We start from the raw sequence: 21,385 nt of genomic DNA, 5'->3' as shown, positions 1-21,385 counted from the left end.
ATTTAATTCAACACCATTAAGCTTTTTAAAAAACAAAAATCATTTAGAATAACTTAGAAAAATTATCATTTGTTTTTATGCATTTGTTATTTCAGATATGATGGATTTATCATCTCATATTTTATAAAACTATAATTATACACAAGAAACAACTTTTAAGTTTCCTACTTCTAAAAGAAATATCTAATTCCCACCATTTTGAATAGAAAATAAAAGTTAATGTGTGACTATTACTGGAAAGGTGATCTTACGAAAATTCAAGTAAACTCAACTCATATTCTTGACCTTTGCGTCATTAATTCAGTGTGCCATATAACTTGCCACTAAGTCATTTTTAGAGGGGTGACTCATTTTTATGATTCATTTTTCTATTCAGTAAACATATTCTTGTGGTAGCCTTTATTAGCATATCTTCTAATGCTTTATATATTTTAAAGCTTTCTACTTCACTTAAATGTCTTGTTTCTTAGCTGTTCCTTGGTGATTAAAAGTTCCAGTTGTTACTTTCAATCTATGACAGCTGCCAGAACAACTCTTCTTTCCAAAGTAGCTCTCCTAAATTCCCGTTGTTAAGAGCTGGTATCTATATTTAGCTGGTGGGATTAAATTGCAGAGGCTTCAAGCTGGGCAAAGCACACTGCTCTGCCTTTTTACAGCTAGACGTGTGTGCTGCAAGTAGCTGAGGCCCTCAGTGTCCCCTTCCTTACCCAGGTTGCTCACAAAATGGATTCCCAGCGGGAACTTGCAGAGGAACTACGGCTTTACCAATCCACCCTTCTTCAGGATGGTCTAAAAGATCTCCTGGATGAGAAAAAATTCATCGATTGCACCGTCAAAGCAGGTGACAAAAGTCTTCCTTGCCACAGATTGATTTTGTCAGCTTGTAGTCCTTACTTCCGTGAGTACTTTTTATCTGAAATTGAGGAGGAGAAAAAAAAGGAGATAGTACTAGATAATGTGGATCCGGCTATACTTGATTTAATCATCAAATACCTGTACTCTGCTAGTATTGATCTCAATGATGAAAACGTGCAAGATATTTTTGCGTTGGCCAGCCGATTTCAGATCCCCTCAGTGTTCACTGTCTGTGTGTCCTATCTCCAGAAAAGACTTGCTCCTGGTAACTGTCTAGCCATCCTGAGATTAGGACTTCTTCTAGACTGCCCAAGACTTGCCATTTCTGCCCGGGAATTTGTGTCTGATCGCTTTGTGCAGATTTGTAAGGAAGAGGACTTTATGCAACTGTCTCCACAGGAACTGATCTCCGTCATTTCAAATGACAGTCTAAATGTAGAAAAGGAAGAAGTGGTATTTGAGGCAGTGATGAAATGGGTAAGAACAGACAAAGAAAACAGGGCTAAAAATCTTAGCGAAGTATTTGATTGCATCCGTTTTCGTCTTATGGCAGAAAAGTATTTCAAAGATCATGTTGAGAAAGATGACATAATTAAAGGCAACCCTGAACTCCAGAAAAAAATCAAAGTTCTAAAAGATGCTTTCACAGGTAAACTCCCAGAACCTAGCAAAAATGCAGAGAAGACTGAGACTGGTGAGGTGAATGGGGATATTGGTGATGAAGACTTACTTCCTGGTTACCTGAATGACATTCCCAGGCATGGAATGTTTGTCAAAGACCTCATACTCTTGGTTAACGACACAGCTGCAGTGGCTTATGATCCCACAGAAAATGAATGCTACCTTACTGCACTGGCTGAGCAGATCCCCAGAAATCATTCCAGCATTGTTACCCAACAAAATCAGGTGTATGTGGTAGGAGGACTATATGTAGATGAAGAAAATAAGGATCAACCTCTACAGTCATACTTTTTCCAGGTAAGGACAACTATTTCTATGTAAGTAGAGGTGTAAGAGAAGGCTGTTGCCATCCAGTTAGCTTTTAGTCATTTGTGAATTATTCAGGCCTCTTGCATTTTATTCTAATAGGTGCCCTATTGGACTCCATTGCATTTTTCTGCTTAGAGGGTGGACAGAAATATTCAACTGCTTGTTAAGCTTTAACAAAAAGTATAGTGTACAAGGATTCTTATTAATATTTAAGTCTTTAACATCCTTTTACCCCAAATGTCATGTTTCAAGTTGATTGTGATTTTGTAATCATTCAAAGCCCAATATTTTAGTAAAAATAATTCATAATCTTATACATTGTTTCCTGAAAAATAAAGATCTTTCCCTCAATGAAAGTTACTTATTGTATAGATCATATTTTCTATTTTTTTCTCTAGATTTTCTTTTTTCCTTTGAAGTTCTTAGAAGGTAGAATTTCATCTTTCCTTATAGTTATCATCTAAAACATAATTTTGTTGAAAATTAAAAAGTTGTGTACATATTCCATACATTTTGAATTGTAGGAAAAAACCTTTATGAATGTCACTACATTAAGATGGTTTTGTTTATATTTTCACATTTACTTGTATCAGTGCTATAGTTAGACATCATTGTAACTTAGTAATCTGTTTTGTGTAACCATAAACATTTGTAGGAGAACAAGTTCTTCTAAACTAGTAGACTCTTTGTAGTTTGTTTATAGGGAGTTAACTTCATATTATCAGTGCATTATAGCTTATGAATTTATGAAGGAATCAGTAATTCAAACTTTATATCCAGCAACATCAGTGGCAATCCTTTATAACTACAACTAGCTCCAAGAATTTGTTTAGGTCATAGCTAATCATGGCCTGGGGTTTACAGACACTTGGACTGGAAAGGCCAAAGATAAGCAAGTGTAGAATGTCATACCATAGTCATAATATGCTCTCATAGTGTATGACATGCACTCAAAAATCCTATATTTAAAAATATCATCATAAATACAGTCATGTTTCTTCATTTTTAAATTCTCACTGGAAAATAAGTTTTTGGTATGGGCCAGAAATTTTCCTAAGCACTAATTTTAAATTTAGATTAACTTCAGAAAGGTCATATTCCATGAAAAACATTATAAATACCTACAGGAAATCATAAGAAAAATGAAAACACAGACCACAGATAGGCAGACAGATAGATAACAGATCCTCAGAATAATGATAGCCATACAATAATTTCTCCAAACTTTTGGAGCCTTTAATCCACTTTATATTTAGCTTATTGAACATAGGGCCTGGTGTATAGCTAACTGGTAGTATGCAGTTAGCATGCACAAGGCCTTGGGTTTGACCCTCACTACCACATAAACAAGTAGAGTTAAACATATCTATAGCCCAGCCATTTAGTTTCAGGTGCTCAGTTTAATCTTTATCATCTTCCATTCTATTACTACCCTTACAGACATGGCTGCTTATTTCTTTCTGGTTCAAGAAACCTGCTGAATGTTTATTAAAGCTCCTAAAGCAATTATACAAAGTTAGAAGGTAAACTCCCCATCACTACCCGTACCTTGCCACTTTTAAAAAGCACAAATGGTAGAACAAGATGCCAGGATTAAAACATCTGACCATAAAAGAGGGTGTGACTCACCAGAAAATATTTGTATGAGAATTTTAAGGTGTTTTTTGTTTGGTTATACATACTTAAAATTATTAATTTAGAAGTAATGTAGTATTTGGTTGTATACTGCAAGTAGATTTGAGAACTTTTTTACTTAATAAAAGAGCTTATTTTCCTTCTTCCATGGGAGAAATAGATTCAGTTTTGCAGATTTTGAATGATCTAGGTCCAAAGCCTAATTTTTATCAAGAAGAAAGTAGAACCAAGAGAGGTTTTAAAAATATGAAAGCTTGTCTTTACTAAAAGATGTGCTGAATGGTTGGGAAGGTAGCTCAGTGGTAGAGTGCTTGCCTTGCATGCATGAGGCCCTGGGTTCGATTCTTCAGTACCACATCAGTAGAAAAAGCCAGAAGTGGCACTGTGGTTCAAGTGGTAGAGCACTAGCCTTGAGCTGAAAAGCTGAGGAACAGTGCCCAAGCCCAGAGTTCAGGCCCCATGACCAACTAAAAAAAAAAAAAAAAAAAAGATGTGCTGAAGAGAAACAAGTATTGGTAGCTTATCTGTTTGTGAAAGAGGCTTGTTCTGACACTGGTGGCTCACTCGCACCATAATCCTAGCCACTTAGGATGCTGAGATCTGAGGATCCTAGTTGTAAGCTCATGTAGGCAAGAAAGTCCTTAATACTCTTATTAACCACCAAAAAACTGGGAGTGGAACTGTGGCTCAAGTGTTAGAGTGCTAGCCTTGAGCAAAAAGGCTCAAGGACAGGGCCCAATCCCTGAGCACTGCACCATTCCATCTACTATGCAAAGAGCAGAATAAGGGTAATATGGGAAGGGAAACCATATGGTACAGTACGAGAACATATACCTCAGGCACTTTTTTTCAAAAAAGAAAACATTAGGGACCATGGTCTAGATGGTGACACTAGTGCATGGCAGGGATTAAAACTCATGCTGTGTTTTCTGGATTTAGTGTTTGTTTAATTGAGGATACAAGATCATATCTAGAGAAGCTTCCACATATACATTCCTGTCCAGCTTTTCTATTCAAAGCCATGCTTAGTATCCAATGAATCTCAGCTTTACATGTTTTTCTTCTGCTATCTAGAACAACAGCTGCAGCAGCACTTCCTCATAAACCATTTCCATGTGCCTTACTATCCTAAAATGCAAAGTAGAAAAATCTTAAGACTGTAAATAGTTAAGTGCTGGATGCTGTCTATGTGAGAGCCACCTATTTAGAGCATGGATTCTAGCAGGGCCATAGCAGGCTTGCAGCAATAGTAACAAAACAAAGAAAGTTTCTTCTTAATATAAAAGAGAGAGAGAGAGAAAAAAAAAGAGAAGGATATTTTATATGACTTCTCCAAAAAACTAGGAAGCCAACATCAATACCTGTCTGTTCCCAAAATAATAAAGCAAGCAAAACTTAGCAAAACTTATCCTAAAAATGTCTAAAAGAATGAAAATGAGGATCAAGAAAATGTATACACAATGGAATTCTATGCTTCCACCAGAAAGAATGACATCAACCCAATCATAAGGAAATGGAAAGACTTGGAAAAAAAATAATATGAAGTGAAATAAGCCAGACCCAAAGAAACATAGGCTCCATGGTTTCCCTCATTTGTAATAATTAGTATACGTCTAGGATAATCTTATCAGATGAGCAGAAAAGCTCAATAGCTATGTACATATGACCACACAAAATGATGCTAATCAAAATGAACCCCAAAATGGAAACAGGTTTTTTGTTTTGTTTTTAATGAGTTTTTTTGTGTGAAGTTATTTTTTATTCATCTCTCCCCCCCTTTGATTTGTCACTGCTTCTCATTTTGGTACCCTGTGTCTTGTATTTACATTTATCTGATTTGTGGAAAGAAGGGGAAAACAAAATGGTGAGACAAAGGACAAAGGGTGAACAAATGCAACAGTGATACTTATAAGACACTATGTTAGAAATGAACTTTACAACTTGGGTAGAAGAGTCAGGAGAGAGGGAAGATGGGAGAAAAGAAAGGGGGTAATACTATACAACAAGAAATGTACTCATTACCTTATTTATATAATGTAATCCCTCTGTACATCATCTTTGCAAGTAAATTTTTAAAGACAAGAATGAAAAATGGCATTGCCTAAGCTTCCCAGTTGTCTGTGGCCTGAGCGACAGGTCCAGCTGTGAGGCTGAAGGCTTTAGGAGCATGTTAAAAATAGCTCTTGGGGGTCATTCACATACCCTGACCCTCCCTTCTGTGGCCACCTGTCTTTTCCTGGTGTCTAAAGAATATTAACATGCCTTGTTTCAAAGATGGACACGAGAAAAAACAAGAAACCTCGCAGTTCTAACTAATCCCTGGAGCTTCTATTTTATTCTCATTCCATTTTTGAAGTCTTGAATGTTTTGGTACTTTATTTGGCAGGTAAAGTTGATTTTCTCATTCTTCATGGTACTTTCAACCAAAAACATACTTTGAGATTGTTGATTTTACTTGTGAGATCTTTGACTCTCGATGTGTTTTAAACACATCATGTATAGCATAGTCATTGTTGCGCCCCTAACTTTTTTCTACTAAGTATCACAATTCTTCATATATTTTTTTTCAGCTTGACAACATATCATCTGAGTGGGTTGGACTTCCGCCTCTCCCATCAGCCAGGTGTCTCTTCGGTCTGGGAGAAGTAGATGACAAAATCTATGTAGTTGCAGGCAAAGATCTTCAAACAGAGGCTTCGCTGGATTCAGTATTGTGTTATGATCCTGTGTAAGTTGGTATGACATTCCTGTTCCCTAAGGAACAAATACCTAAAGCAAATTAATATTTTCAAACTTACTGAAAACATAAATTCTGTCATCTCGTTTCAGAGCTGCAAAGTGGAATGAAGTAAAACATCTTCCTATCAAAGTTTACGGCCATAATGTTATTTCACATAATGGCATGATATATTGTCTTGGTGGAAAGACAGATGACAAGTAAGTGCCTGAAACATCCTTGTGATTTATGTCCAAGTGAGTTTTCAGTACACGGAAGGGTCTCTTCTTCTTTTCCTGTGTGCATGTATGCACATGCACGCACACATACACACACACACACACACACACACACACACACACAGAAAAAAATGAAAGTTATTTTGTACAATTTAAATACACAAATAATTTTTAAAAGAAATTAAGCTTTTTCTCTTGAAACTCTGATTTCATTTGCTTAGACTGTTTAATTAATCCAGATGTTAACTTCCTCTCCACTCCTGGAAAAGAAACCTAAATAACAAATTGTAAGCATTCAGTGGCATGTGCTTATGGTCCCAGTTACTTTAGAAGCTAACAAAGGAGAATCATTTTAGCCCAGAGGTTCAAAATTGGCCTGAGCAACATAGGAAGACCTCATCTCAAACAACAAGAACTATAAGAGCATAGCAGGAAAGGAGTAAAATATGAATATGTGTTAAGGGGCTGGGAAGGTGGCTTAGCGGTACAGTGCTTGCTTCACATGCACGAGGCCCTGGGTTCGATTCCTCAGCACCACATAAGCAGAAAAAGTCAGAAGTGGCACTGTGGCTCAAGTGGTAGAGTGCTAGCCTTGAGCTGAAGAGCTAAGGGACAGTGCCCGGGCCCAGAGTTCAAGCCTCACAACTGGCAAAAAAAAAAAAAAAAGAAAAGAAAATGTGTTAAAAGTAAAACAAACAAACAAAAAACTGTGCATTAAAAGTAGAAAACTATCGAGTTAATATTAGTGGCTATTAGCCGGGTGCCAGTGGCTCATGCCTGTAATCCTAGCTACTCAAGAGGCTGAGATCTGAGGATCGCAGTTCAAAGCCAGCCTGGGCAGGAAAGTCTGTGAGACTCTTATCTCCAATAAACCACTAGAAAACCAGAAGTGGCGCTGTGGATCAAGCGGTAGAGCCACTCACCTTGAGCTGAAGAGCTGAGGGACAGCGCCTAAGCCCAGAGGTCAAGCCCCACAACTGACAAAAAAAAAAAAAATATATATATATATATATATATATATAAATATATATATATATATAAGTGGCTACTAATTAAAATGATAAATATAGTATATAAAATGTCTAAAGCAATAATTTTCATGTACTCTATATTCTAAGGTAATATATTCTGAAATATTTTTATCTTTGCTGTTTGCATCAAATGAATATTTAAAAGAAAGTCTGGTGGTTCCCACATGTTATCCTAGCATTTGGAAGACTAAAACAGGAAGATTGAGTGTTTAGGACAATCTGGGCTTCATAGTGAGTTTAAGGCCAACTGACGCTACATATCAAGACCATGTCTCAAAAACTAAAACAATAGAGACTTAGGCTGTGCCAAATCTTATTTGGCGTATTTTCCCTTGGTAAATGGAATAAAACTGCTGATAAGTATATTCCTATTTGGGAATCGTTGGGCATCTTCCAAATTATTTAAATTGTTTCCTTCAAGCAACATTAGTAACTAGGAAATTGATATGTCAGTAAGAAGCATACAAGTTTTGTCAGTAAGAATACATTCATCTTAAGAACACGATTAACTAGACAACATTGCTTAACAAATGTCAAAGTCAAGAACTCCAAAATGAGTCATTATCTAAAAGTAAAGGCCCAGACTAGAGCTGTAGCTCAGTGGTAGAGTGCAAGTAAAAGCAAGAGTTGAATTGCATTAGTTACCAGCAGTGAATTTGAAGAAAATGATTTTACATCATACACTTACCAAATTTTCCAGTGATACCTATAGTCAAACATTAGAGAAAATATTTCTACTGCAGATATCTGGTGGAGTTTTTTTTTAAATAAGATTAAGAAAAAAATTATCTCAAGAAATTTAGGTGGAGGGTTCCTTTCATTTTTTGATACTGGCATGGATACAAATGTTTCCAGTTAATAGGATTGGGAATCATCCTATCATGCAGTTATAGATTCATTTCAGGAACATACCTAGAATAAATTAGGTGAACCCGACCTTTTAGCTAGCATTTAGCTCATCTAAAGTGCTAGCTTTCTGAAAATGAAGTTTTATTGTCTAAGAAGCAAAGCCAGGGGTTGAGAAGATGGTTCAGTGGTAGAGTACTTGCCTTGCATGCATAAGGCCCTGGGTTCGATTCCTTAGCACCACATAAGCAGAAAAAGTCAGAAGTGGTGCTATGGTTCAAGTGATAGAGCACTAGCTTTGAGCTGAAGAGCTGAGGGACAGCACCCAGGCCCAGAGTTCAGGCCCCAAGATCAACAACAACAAAAAGAAGCAGCAGCAGCAGCAAAGCCAAAATTATGAATGAAGTAGCTTTCAAAAAATAAAGTTCTAAAATAACATTTATTGTCTCCTGTGTTTACAGAAAATGTACAAATAGGATGTTCATCTACAACCCAAAAAAAGGAGACTGGAAAGATCTGGCTCCAATGAAGACCCCTCGTTCCATGTTTGGTGTGGCTGTCCACAAAGGCAAAATTGTAATTGCAGGAGGTGTCACTGAAGATGGCCTTTCAGCTTCAGTTGAAGCTTTTGATCTCAAAAGCAATAAGTGAGTTGCCTTGCTCTAGTACATGTGTGAATTGCTGTATTTTTTTTTTGTTTACATTTGGGTAGAAACTAAGCTCTCTGATTGAGCCCTGGAAAGGGGAAGGCAGGAAGAAGGTATAGATTAAAGAGGAAGCATGTTCCTCTGGGTTTCTTATAGGGTAAAAACTCCTTTGTGGTGTGATAACCTCTGTTTGTAATTTGGAATATGTAGCCGTCAAGTTGGCAGGCTCTGTTTGTTCTTATTATTAACTTGGTACATTTAGTCTTTCAAATGTAATACTTGTGAGTAATTGTACATGTGTAGATGGATAAATGTGTCTCTAAGAGTTATTTGACTTAGAATATGAAAAGATATAACAGATGAAAGATTTAAAAGACCTTCAAGATGAAAAGATCTAATCAGGTACCAGTGACTCACACCTGTAATCCTAGCTACTCAAGAGGCTGAGATCTGAGGTTTGAAGACAGCCTAACAAGGAAAGTCCATGAGACACACACACACACACACACACGTCTGAAGTGGAGCTGTGGTTTAAGTGGTACACACACACACACACACACACACAAACACACACAAACGTCAGAAGTGGAGCTGTGGTTTAAGTGGTACACACACACACACACATACACACACACACAAGTCCGAAGTGGAGCTGTGGTTTAAGTGGTACACACACACACATACACACACACACACACGTCAGAAGTGGAGTTGTGGTTTAAGTGGTACACACACACACAAGTCCGAAGTGGAGCTGTGGTTTAAGTGGTACACACACACACACACACACACACGCGCGCACGCACACACACACACACACACACACACACACACACGTCCGAAGTGGAGCTGTGGTTTAAGTGGTAGAGCGTTAGCCCAGAGCAAAAAATTCAAGGACAATATTCAGACCCTGAGTTCAAGACCCAGTACTTACATACACACAAACAAAATAGCAATTATAATAAGATAAAAAGATCTGCACTTGTCAGTAACTGGCATTTGTAAAATATGAATGCTTTATAAGTTTAATTCCTTTGTGCTCTGTAATTTTTTTTTTTTGGGGGGGGGGTCCGGTCATGGGCCTGAACTCTGGGCCTGGGCACTGTCCCTCAGCTCTTCAGCTCAAGGCTAGCACTCTACCACTTGAACCATAGTGCCACTTCCAGCTTTTTTTTTTTCTGCTTATGTGATGCTAAGGAATCAAACCCAGAGCCTCATGCATGCAAGGCAAGCGTTCTACCACTGAGCCACCTTCCTAGCCCCAGTCTGTAATTATCTTAATTTTCATTTTTAAGCATCTATTACCTTGGTTAATGTAAAATATTACTTGAAAAGATACTGTTATATAAAATTTTAAATTTTTTGTTACATATCCAATTGAGTACATAATTTTTATAATCATAGTTCCATAATGAAGAAAAAATTTGAGCACTACTCTGAGTAAATTTGAACTTACAATTGCTTGGGCTGGATGTGTGGCTCATATGGTAATACCACAGGAGGCCCTAAATTCAAGTCCCACAGCACCACATACACATTAAAAAAACACATGCACATTTAAATGATAATTTCCCATAATTGTTCAGTAAATACTTTTAGCATTCATTTAAGTTTTACATTAATTTTATTTTCAATAAAATATGCAGGTGGGAAGTAATGACTGAATTTCCTCAAGAAAGAAGCTCCATCAGTTTGGTCAGCCTGGCTGGATCCCTGTATGCCATTGGTGGTTTTGCTATGATTCAACTGGAAAATAAAGAGTTTGCACCCACTGAAGTCAATGACATTTGGAAGTAAGTTCTCTTATTCCAACTTTTGGGGCCCAATATTAAATCAGATAACTGGTAACTGATGACCATTTTGTAGTAAATAATAAACCAGACTTGGCCAATATTGCAAGCTACTTTTGATAGTAGACTAAACACTAACCTTTGAACAAGTAACTATTCTTGATGTACCACTGCTAATTAGCTGTCAACCTAGGAAAGACCTTATTGGAGCCCCTTTCTTTTTCTGTAAATAAAGGATGGTTGAGCCTTTAAGCCCTATTTCAGTTCTCAAAGGGTAATATGTCAAGTATTCAGAACAACTTATTTTTCACTAGAGTATAGTTTATTTCCTTAAAAAAAAAACAAAAAAACAAAAAACAGTCTGGCTGGATGCCAGTATCTCACATCCATAATCCTAGATATTCAGGAGGCTGAGATCTGAGATCACAGTTCAAACCCAGATCAGGCAGGAAAATCTGTGAGACTCTTATCTCCCATTAACCACCAGAAAGCCAGAAGTGGAGCTGTGGCTCAAGTGGTAGAGTGCTAGCTTTGAGCAGGGACAGTACCCACTGAATTAAAGCCCTAGGATCAGTTCTATGGTTTCATTTGGCCTGTTTGCTCCTGTCAGGTATGATACTGTGTGACCCATAACTCCTGAAAATGCAGCTCTTAGGAAACATTTAACTTCCAGATTTTACCATTAATTACATCTATTTCAAATCTAGTTTATTCTAGTTGAGGACTCAATGAACAAAAAGAAAAAATGAAAGTAACAATCCATTTTATCTTCCAGAGAGGTATATATAACATTTGCAATTGCACTATTCTAGTCAAAGCAGTAATTTTGAAAGAGCAGAAAACACATTTTACCTTAGTACACACACACACACACACACACACACACACACACACACACTCTCTCTCTCTCTCTCTCTCTCTCTCTCTCTCTCTCTCTCTCTCTCTCTCTCTCTCTCTCTCTCTCTCTCTCTCTCTAGAATCCCAGTTGGACATTGTGGTATATACATATAATCCCAATATTGGGAAGTAGTTACAGGAGGATTTAGTTTGAAGCCAGTGTGCGCTACATAGCAAAGTCCAGCCTGAAATACCAGGCTACACAGCATTTTTCTTTTTTTTTCTTTTTTTATTATTTTTATTTTTTTATTGTGAAAATAATGTACAGAGGGGTTACAATTACATGGGCAAGATAATGAGTACATTTCTTATCAAGCATTGTAGCCGCCTCCTCCTTTGTTTCCCCTTCCCATCCCACAGCATTTTTCAAAAATGAAAAATCCCAGGCCATACCTCATATCTACTATTCAGAATCTGCATTTTTGGCCAGATGCCAGTGGCTCACACCTAAAATCCTTGATCTCAAGAGGCTGAGATCTGAGGATCAAGGTACGAAGCCAGCATAGGTGGACTAATCTATGAAACTCTTATCTCCAGTTAACCAGTAAAAAGCCAGATCAGAAGGCAAGGCTTAAATGATAGAGCACCAGTTATGAACAAAAAGCCACATGAGTGAAAGGTAGTGTTTAGGAGCCTCTCATAGAAGAACCTTCCATGTACCAGGCCAAGGACACATGTCAGACACATTTCCAGGGAATTCATGTTGTCTGTACGATTGATATTGAATACTCAGAAAAGATAATCAATTCTTACCTGAAATCAAGTGCAGAGCCTGAGAGAAGGTCTCCAAAACTATGGAGCGGCAGAACACATGTACATGGAGTGACCACTCTGCATCAGATGCCACACTAGGCACTAGTGTGAAGACAACTGAAATCCTAATTAAGGGTGTTACAGTCCTTGCTTTCTCCTAGTTCTTCCTCTTAAGGAAGTCTTCTTACATGGACTCTTTGGAGACCAGCTGTCCTCAGCCCAAAGGTGAATGATTAACTCGGGACATATGATCCCCAGAAAAGGCTGAACTGTTAGGCATCCAGATTCAACACTGGGGCCATAGTTCAGGTATGAGCTTGTTCAGAGAATGCGTATTTTGAAAGGAATTATTCTAGCAGACAGGTGCCACCTCCTCCTCTAGGTAGGAGCCCATAGGATTTTTTTTTCAAACATTCATATTTGTACATAGAACACAGAGAAGCCTCTACAACTATTTATTCAAAAGCTGCTTACTGTTTTGTTTTTTGGTTGTTTCATTTTTTGTTTTCCTCCAACAGGTATGAAGATGATAAAAAAGAATGGGCTGGGATGTTGAAGGAAATTCGTTATGCTTCAGGAGCTAGTTGCCTGGCAACACGTTTAAATCTCTTCAAACTGTCTAAACTATAAATAAGATGACAAAATACAATAGCTTGAGGGGTGTTTTGTTGTTTTTTTTTTTTTGATAATGGAGTTTTAAGTTTTTAAAAACCTGTATAGAGATTCATGTAGAAATTCTTCCATGCTATTATCTAAGAGGTGTAGAGAGGATCAATACGTTTACCACTGGTTCTTCAATATAACTGAGTTTAGAACCATTTTTTTAAGAAAGTTAATGTTTATTTGAACAAATTATGTTAATCCATCTCACTCAAAATGTAAAGGAGTTTCCTCAATTTGAATTATTAATCCTTTGTACTGTTAAGGTATTTTTACAACTTGTTTTCTATTATAAATGAAATGCTTAGATCTGCATTTTTAAAAGTGTCTCACATATCAAAAACCTTTCCTCATGCTTCAAGCTACAGGAACCCTGTGCATTAATGATATGCCATGAGATGATTTGGAAATAATATTTAAGAAATGTAACAAATGAGTCTCATGTGAAGGAGAAAGTCTCAAGTAAAAGTAGTCAAACCCAAGTGGCCTTTCTTTTTTCTCTCCTCTCTTGCAACACCAACATATTGTGATTTCCAAAGCAAACATTTTAAACTTTGATTTTTTTTTTAAGCCAGTAAACTGTAGTCCTCAGGCTTTTGGTACAGATTCTATGGTAGGGCTGAGGAACACCATGATGAAATACGTGATCCTTTTAAGTTTCTTGGATCCAATAGACTGTGGAAAAGGGTATAAACATTTAAATTTCTGCTATCCTTTTGCAAATAGGTAGAAAACAGACTACCTATTTGCAGATTTCTGATAACAAGAAACCAGGTATAGTGGCCAAGTATCTGTATTTCCAGCTGCTCAAGAGGCTGAGGCAGGAGGCCTGCTTGAAGGCATGTATTCAAGACCACTGTGGGCAACACTCTTACCTTTGCCAACCTAACATAAAAAATTTGAAAATTTTCTGGGATGTAAGGTTCTTCAGTCATTGTTTCTTGTTAGTGTACGTTTGTTGACTCCTTTGTCCGTAATCATCAAACTCAACTCTACATAAGTCATAAGTCATAAGCTAATTATCACATTATCCTAACCACACATCCATGTAAGGGTCACATGTAGCTCTCATGCTCATTTTTTTTAATAAGATTTTTATTGTGAAAATACTGTCCAGAGGGGTTACCTGAGCAAGGTAATGAGTATACTTCTTATCCACTATTGTTGCTTCCTTGTTTTTCCCCACCATCCCTTCCTTACCACCTCCTCAACTACACCCACACCCCCATCCACACCCCCAGCCCACCTCACCCCTGCCTAAATTGGAAAGTTTGTTTTTTGACATAGCATCTTGTACATTTCATTGTTGCAATGGGTCAACCTGTATCCTTATTTAAACAATTTGTTTTTTTCCCTTCCCCTCCCCAAATTATACTAATATCAAATACAGTGAAAACAGTGTTATACCATGGGGGAGGGACTCTTGCTCATTTTTTGACTTCTAACATTACACAGTATTTTTTTGTTTTTTTGTTTTTTTTTGGGTCTGGTCATGGGGCCTGAACTCTGGGCCTGGGCGCTGTCCCTCAGCTCTTCAGCTCAAGGCAAGCGCTCTACCACTTGAGCCACAGCACCACTTCCGGCTTTTTTCTTTTTGCTTATGTGGTGCTGAGGAATCGAACCCAGGGCCTCTGGCATGCAAGGCATGAGCTCTACCACTGAGCCACCTTCCCAGCCCCCACAGTATTTTCTGACAGACATGATTACACAGACAGAAATAATCCATAATTATTTATCCAGTAGTGTGTGCTTGTGGCTCACACCTATAATTTAACTAATCAGGAGATTGAGATCTGAGGATGACCCCTCAAAGCCAGGAAAAGTCTATGAGACACTTATCTCCAGTTAAGCCACCAGAAAACCAGAAGTAGTATGGCCCAAAGTGGTAGAGCACTAGCCTTGAGTGAAAAAGCTCAGGGAGAATACCCACTACTGACAAAAAAAAAAAAAAGTGTTCATATAGCTTTATTTTCTCTATCATAAGTAAGGAATCAAAGCCTAATCCCTGTCCCTAGAAATTCAAACTTAATTGGTCTGTGAGGGAGCCCAAATATTAGGATTCTTTTCCAAATATCCCAGATGATTAGAATGTATTGAAGCTGGAAAATGAATACGGAAATACATATTCAAGAAAAATCTGCTTTTTATAAATTTAGAAACTATCTGATTGCTTTTCTATACTAAAAATACTGATCTGGCCTGGCAGAGTGGCTCACACTTATAATCCCAGTCCTTGGGAGGCTAAGGTAGGAGGTTCACAAGTTCAGGGCCAGTCTGAGCTAATAAAAAAGGATGAGCAGTTGGAAGTATCACTCAGCTGATAGAGAGAGAGGGCCCATCAATGAATGAAAGTGGTCAGAAATGAAGCTTAAGTCCTGGTCCTTATCAAAACAAAAAACAAAAAAAAAGAAAGAAGGAAAAGAGGTAGAGAAGAACAAAGGAAGAAGATAGGGAGGAATGCAGAGAGGAAGGGAAGTGGGAGAAGAAAAGAAAGGAGGGAGGGAAGGAAACATGAACTGTACCATGAATACACAACAAATCCCAAAGATAGGTAACTTATGCAAGTTCAACAATCAAATTGTTAAAAGGAGAAAACAATAGACAGTTAATGGTGGCACACAAAATGTAATCCCAGCACTCAGGAAGCTGAGGCAGAAGGATCATGAGTTTGGGCCAGCCTGGACTACATACTTGTCCCCGGTGGGAAGTGGAGGGAGGGAGGACTTGAACAATACAGAAATTTATTACAGGTGGTTCACACCCGTTATCCTAGCTACCTGTAATCCTCTTGAGAGGCTTAGATCTTAGAATCTAGGTTCAAAGGCAGCCCAGAGCAGGAAAGGCTGTGAGACTCATTTCCAATAAACTACCCCACAAAAGCCACAAAAGGAGCTGTGGCTCAAATAGTAGAATTCTAGCCTTAAGCAAAAAACCTCAGGGACCGTGCCCAGGCACTGAGTTCAAGCCCCAGGAAAGGCACACACACAAAAAGAACTTACCAATGAAGTCAGGAGGAGGTTTTGGGGAGAGAATGCTGACCTAGGTAGACAATTCTTTTTACAGTGTTTCTTTGGGTATGGTAGGAGGAAGTGATAAAATACAAATCCACTATAAATCATTGGGTTGGGTGTGTGCATATATACATGTTAGTATAAGAGGAGCATGTGGCTGAGATATTTGCCCCACATTGATCACCAGGCTTGATCTGGCTAGCTAGAGATTCTATTTATTTTTTGGTAGTCATGGGGCTTGAACTCTGGGCCTACACGCTGTCCTTGAGCTCTTCAGCTCAAGGCAAGCACTCTACCACTTGTGCCACAGTGTCACTTTCGATTTTCTGGTGGTTTATTGGAGTTAAGAGTCTCATGGACTTTCCTGCCTGGGCTGACTTTGAACCATGATCCTCACATCTCAGCCTCCTGTATAGCTAGGATTACAGTTGTGAGCCACTGGCGCCCAGCTTAGAGATTCTATTTTTTTCAAAAGGTTTTATAAGGTTCACTAGTATAAAAATCATTATCAAGACTCATGGCAAAGCCATTGGATATTTTAAACATGTACTTCAGAGGTCCTGAGGGAGCTGTGCAGTTACAAGGGGCTCAGGCAACTGCAGCTGCTTCTGTGTAAGGATTCAAGAGGGTTGAAACAAGAGCTAGACACAGAATCTACAAGCACCTTGATCTGGGCCTTTCCAACCCCTAGAACTGTAAAAGTAAATACCCCTTGCTCATACCACACTATGTAGTATTGTTATTTCAGGACAAATGAACACATTCCTTTTTTATAGTTGAATTTTAAGATCCTATATAGGGACATAAATTCTACTGGGAATTTATAGTCTCAAAAAAAAAAAAAGGATATGCCAGGTGCCTGTGGCTCATGCCTTTAATCCTAGCCACTCAGGAGTCTGAGATCTGAGGATTGCAGTTCAAAGCCAGCCCAGGCAGGAAAGACCATGAGACTCTCATTTCCAATAAACAACCAGAAAACCGGAAGTGGAGCTGTGGCTCAAGTGGTAGAGTGCTTGCCCTGAGCAGAAGAGCTCAGGACAGTGTCAGGCCCTGAGTTCAAGCCCCATGACTGACAAAAAAAAAAAAAAAAAAAAAAAGAAGAAGAAGATATATAAGAAAATCAGTTGTATCAAAAATAGAGCATGGAGTTCATTTGTAACCAAAGACTACCACATTCTCTGACTCTGAAAACCCTTAATCTTCTCCTTGTGCCAAAAGCTATTATTTTTGTGCCAGTCATGGGGCTTAAACTCAGGGCCTGAGCTTTTTTGCTCAAGGCTTTTTTTTGGGGGGGGGGGTTAGTTAATTGGAGATGAGTCTCACAGATTTTCCTGCCTAGGCTGACTGTGAACCATGATCCTCAAATCTTAGCCTCCTGAGTAGCTAGGATTACAGGTGTGAGCAGCCAGCATCAGGCAAAAACACATATAGCTTTTAAACTATGCTTATAATAGAAAGCACTATGGTTACCAACTGTGGAACAAAGTGCATTTACAATTTAGAGGATACTGGGGTCAAAAGACAGCTAAGTTTCAGATGTCCCTCCTCCACCTACCCATCCTACACCATAGCTTCCCCAAGAGCACAAATATTATCAGTTAAAAGATGGACTTGGGGGGCTGGGAAGGTGGCTCAGTGGTAGAGCGCTTGCCTTGCATGCATGAGGCCCTGGGTTCGATTCCTCAGCACCACATAAGCAAAAAGAAAAAAGCCAGAAGTGGCGCTGTGGCTCAAGTGGTAGAGTGCTAGCCTTGAGCTGAAGAGCTGAGGGATAGCGCCCAGGCCCAGAGTTCAGGCCCCATGACCGGACCCAAAAAAAAAGAAAAAGAGTCTCACAGAATTTCCTGCCCGGGCTGGCTTTGAACTGTGATCCTCAGATCTCAGCCTCCCGAGTAGCTAGGATTATAGGCGTGAGCCACTGGCACCCAGCCCAACACCGCTGATTTTTTTTTTGGGGGGGGAGGGTCTGGTCATGGGGCCTGAACTCTGGGCTTGGGCGCTGTCCAAGGCTAGCGCTCTACCACTTGATCCACAGCGCCACTTCCGGCTTTTTTCTTTTTGCTTATGTGATGCTGAGGAATCGGACTCAGGGCCTCATGCATGTAAGGCAAGCACTCTACCACTGAGCTACCTTCCCAGCCCCACCATTGATTCTTAATAACTATTTTGTTATGAATGTGTTGTATGACAGAGAAAATCATTCCTTCAACATTGAAGGATTAGACTAGGTCAAGATTAGTCCATTCAAGCTATCACTCTATTTCTTTGCTTCCATTTAAAAGAAAAATTCATGCATACTCCTCTCTCCTGAAAACAGGCTTTCATAACTAGCACTTCTTCCCAAGTTACTGCTAATTTTCTTGTTGCTTTTCACTCATTTTCTTCTGCTGGAACTAGGAGTAGAACTCTACAAGCCACGTCCTCAGTCCTATTTAGTGAGGCATTTCCCAGATCTCAACTTACCTATCAGCACTACTTGATATAATTGCTCACTTCATGAAATGCTTTCTTTTTGACTTCTAGAAAGTAGCCTTCTCTGACTTTTTGTTCCTACTCCCTTAGACATCCCGGGTAAGTCTCCTGGTTCCTCTTCTTGATTTTTTTTTTTTTTGTCAGCTCTATGGTCTCACATTTGCTAAGCAGGTTATCTAGCACTGAGCCATACCTCCAGCCCTTTTTTGCCCTGGTTATTTTGAGGTAGGGTATTATGTTTTGCCCATGCCTGGCCCACTATCTGCCTACTTCAGTCTTCCTGTCATAGCTAAGATGTTAAATGTCACCATCATTCCCAACTTCTTCCACTGAAAAGGATTCACTGCAACCTCCCCAATCATAGCTTTCATGTAGCTTGAGATGATAGGCGCACATCACTACACCCAGTTATGGATGGAGAAGGGGGTCTCATGAACTCTTCTGCCTGAGCTGACATCCCATGGCTCAAGTAACTAGGATTAGAGGTGTAAGCCACTAGTACCAAACTTCTTTCCTGACCTTTTAATGTGAGAGTGCCCAACAGCACAGTGCAGTGATCTCTCCTACACTCACCCTATTCTTTATTCATCTCCTAAGTGGTTTCTTCCAGTCTTGCAGCATTAAATACCAATGACAACTTTCAGGCTTATGTCGGGAGCCTGGGCCTTTCCCAACCTCCAAAGTCAAATATTGAATCATTTTATTTCTACTTAGTTGTTTAAAAATCACAAGAGCTAACAATTCTCCTAGACCCCAGGTCATCTCTCATATTGCTCTTCCCATAGGCATCCCTATCATTTAATGACAGTAATTTCTTTAAGTTGCTAAGACAAAAATTTAGAATTATTCATGACTTTTATTTCTCTCATACCTCATCTCTACCAGTGAGCAAATTCTATACTTTCAAAATTCATTTAAAAATCTGACTCTTCATCACCTCCACTGCTACTACTATATTCAAGACACTATACAGGATTATTGAAATGTGCTTTAAGTGGCTATCATTCATTTCTTATTTTCACACGCTTCACTGAAGTAGTCTCAATAGGACAGCCAGAGTGGTGGACTTCAAATATGAGTTATCATTCCTTGCTTAAACCCCTGCCACCTTCAGAGTAGGCAGTGTACTCTTAACTGCTATTAACTGCTGTCTCATCACCCACTTGTTCTGCTCCAGCCACAATGGATCCTTGTTATTCTCAAATATACCAGGCATGTTCCCATCTCAGGATATGTGCACCTATGACTTTTTAATTTAGTCACCTAATTAAAACAAATACAAACGTGACATACACAACTCATTTTAAATAAAAACTACAATTATGATTTGTCTGTTCCAAATATATGTTCTCTCAGGTATCTTATCCGGGCATCCTTTTTGGACATTGCCATAGAGTTCCATTCAAAATGAGGGATCTGTAAAATAAGTAATGTACTTTGAATCAAAGTCTTAAAGCAGCTACAAAACAACCAAGGAAAAACAATACATACACACAAAAGGAAGACCTAATATTTCTAAGAAAAGCTGTGGGAAGCTGTATTTGGTGGCTCATGCCTGTAATCCTAGCTACTCAGGAGGCTGAGATCTGAGGATTGCTTTTCAAAGCCAGCCCGGGCAGGAAAGTCCTTGAGACTTTTATCTCCAATTAACCACCAGAAAGTGGGAAGTGGTACTATGGCTCAAGCAGTAGAGTGCTAGCCTCGAGCTGAAGAGCTGAGGGACAGTGCCCAGGCCCAGAGTTCAAGCTCCATGACTGACAAAAGAAAAAAAGAAAAGCTGCGGGAACCCTAAGAAATGACTTTATAAAAGGACAGCCTTTGAGCCATTAGGGAAACCAAAGCAAATCTGTCTGCCTGGAACTGCCTGGAATGGACATTTCCCACATATCCTTCCACATTCACATGTTAGCCTTTTCCTCTTACAACCCTGTCCATCTTGTTCATAACATAAATATATAAATCAACAGATTTTTCTAAAGACAATAAAAGAAATAGCATTTTTCTTATTCTACTAAGAACAAAAAGGTATTTGTTTCAGAGGTACTTTAACTCTTTTTAACATAAAAATGGCAATTCTGAAGCTTTAAAGTTGAAGCAAAGTGAATAGTCAAAGTCTGAGCTTTTTTTTTTTTTTGGTTGGACTGTTTTGTTTTTCTGTCTTATTGGGGTTTTAAATTTGGCTTCATGGGCTAGGAAGAGGGCTCAGTGGTAGAGCGCTTGCCTTGCATGCCTCTGAGGCCCTGGGTTCGATTCCTCAGTACCACATAAGCAGAAAAAAAAGCCGGAAGTGGCGCTGTGGCTCAAGTGGTAGAGCGCTAGCCTTGAGCTGAAGAGCTGAGGGACAGCGCCCAGGCCCAGAGTTCAGGCCCCACGACCGGACCCCAAAATAAATAAATAAATTTGGCTTCATGATTGCTAGGCAACTGCTCTACTACCTGAGCCATGCCTCTAGCCCCTTCTGTTTTATTTTTTTTAGTAAAGTCTTAGGTTTTTGCCCATGGACGTCCTCAGACCTGCAATCCTTCTGCTTTCCAAGAAAGGGATACTACTGGGATACTACCACTTACTGAGATAGGAGGGTCTTTAACGTTTGGGCCAGGCTGGTCTCGAACTGTGACCTACCTGACTCCTATCTTTCCAGAATCCAGGATTATAGGAAGGAGTGAGACACCACGACTGTCCTTGTCTGCTTTCTTTTTTATATTCTTGTTTCAGACAGTCTTACAATGTTGTTGGTTGTGGGACTTGAACTCTGGGCCTGGGTACTGTCCCTGAACTCTTCAGTTCAAGGCGAGCATTCTGCCACTTGAGCCACAGCGCCACTGTGTATTCCTCTTATTTCA

The 21,385-nt window shown here is 39.0% G+C and overlaps 2 protein-coding genes across 7 annotated transcripts in view; one reads left to right on the top strand and one right to left on the bottom strand.

Annotated features, from left to right (window-relative positions):
• Bbs5 (Bardet-Biedl syndrome 5) overlaps positions 1-13,029 on the top strand; it is a 40,353-nt gene extending 27,324 nt beyond the window's left edge. For all 3 annotated transcript variants that reach the window (XM_070021402.1, XM_070021403.1, XM_070021404.1), the window contains 6 exons: positions 712-1,833; positions 6,051-6,208; positions 6,310-6,417; positions 8,774-8,959; positions 10,606-10,752; positions 12,918-13,029. In XM_070021402.1, the coding sequence (XP_069877503.1) occupies positions 712-1,833; positions 6,051-6,208; positions 6,310-6,417; positions 8,774-8,959; positions 10,606-10,752; positions 12,918-13,029 (1,833 nt within the window). The remainder of the gene's footprint in view (positions 1-711; positions 1,834-6,050; positions 6,209-6,309; positions 6,418-8,773; positions 8,960-10,605; positions 10,753-12,917) is intronic.
• A 5,188-nt stretch (positions 13,030-18,217) lies between these two features.
• The window catches only part of Fastkd1 (FAST kinase domains 1), a 41,099-nt gene continuing 37,931 nt past the window's right edge, over positions 18,218-21,385 (bottom strand). For all 4 annotated transcript variants that reach the window (XM_070021398.1, XM_070021396.1, XM_070021399.1 and 1 more), the window contains one exon: positions 18,218-19,958. In XM_070021398.1, coding sequence (XP_069877499.1) covers positions 19,863-19,958 — 96 coding nt within the window. In that variant the 3' untranslated portion in view covers positions 18,218-19,862. The remainder of the gene's footprint in view (positions 19,959-21,385) is intronic.

This window comes from Dipodomys merriami, unplaced genomic scaffold (genome assembly GCF_024711535.1).
Source record: "Dipodomys merriami isolate MVZ:Mamm:240054 unplaced genomic scaffold, mDipMer1.0.p SCAF_1, whole genome shotgun sequence".
NCBI lineage: Eukaryota > Metazoa > Chordata > Mammalia > Rodentia > Heteromyidae > Dipodomys > Dipodomys merriami.
Note: the sequence above shows the minus strand (reverse complement) of the source record. Positions and strands in the feature narration are given on the sequence as shown.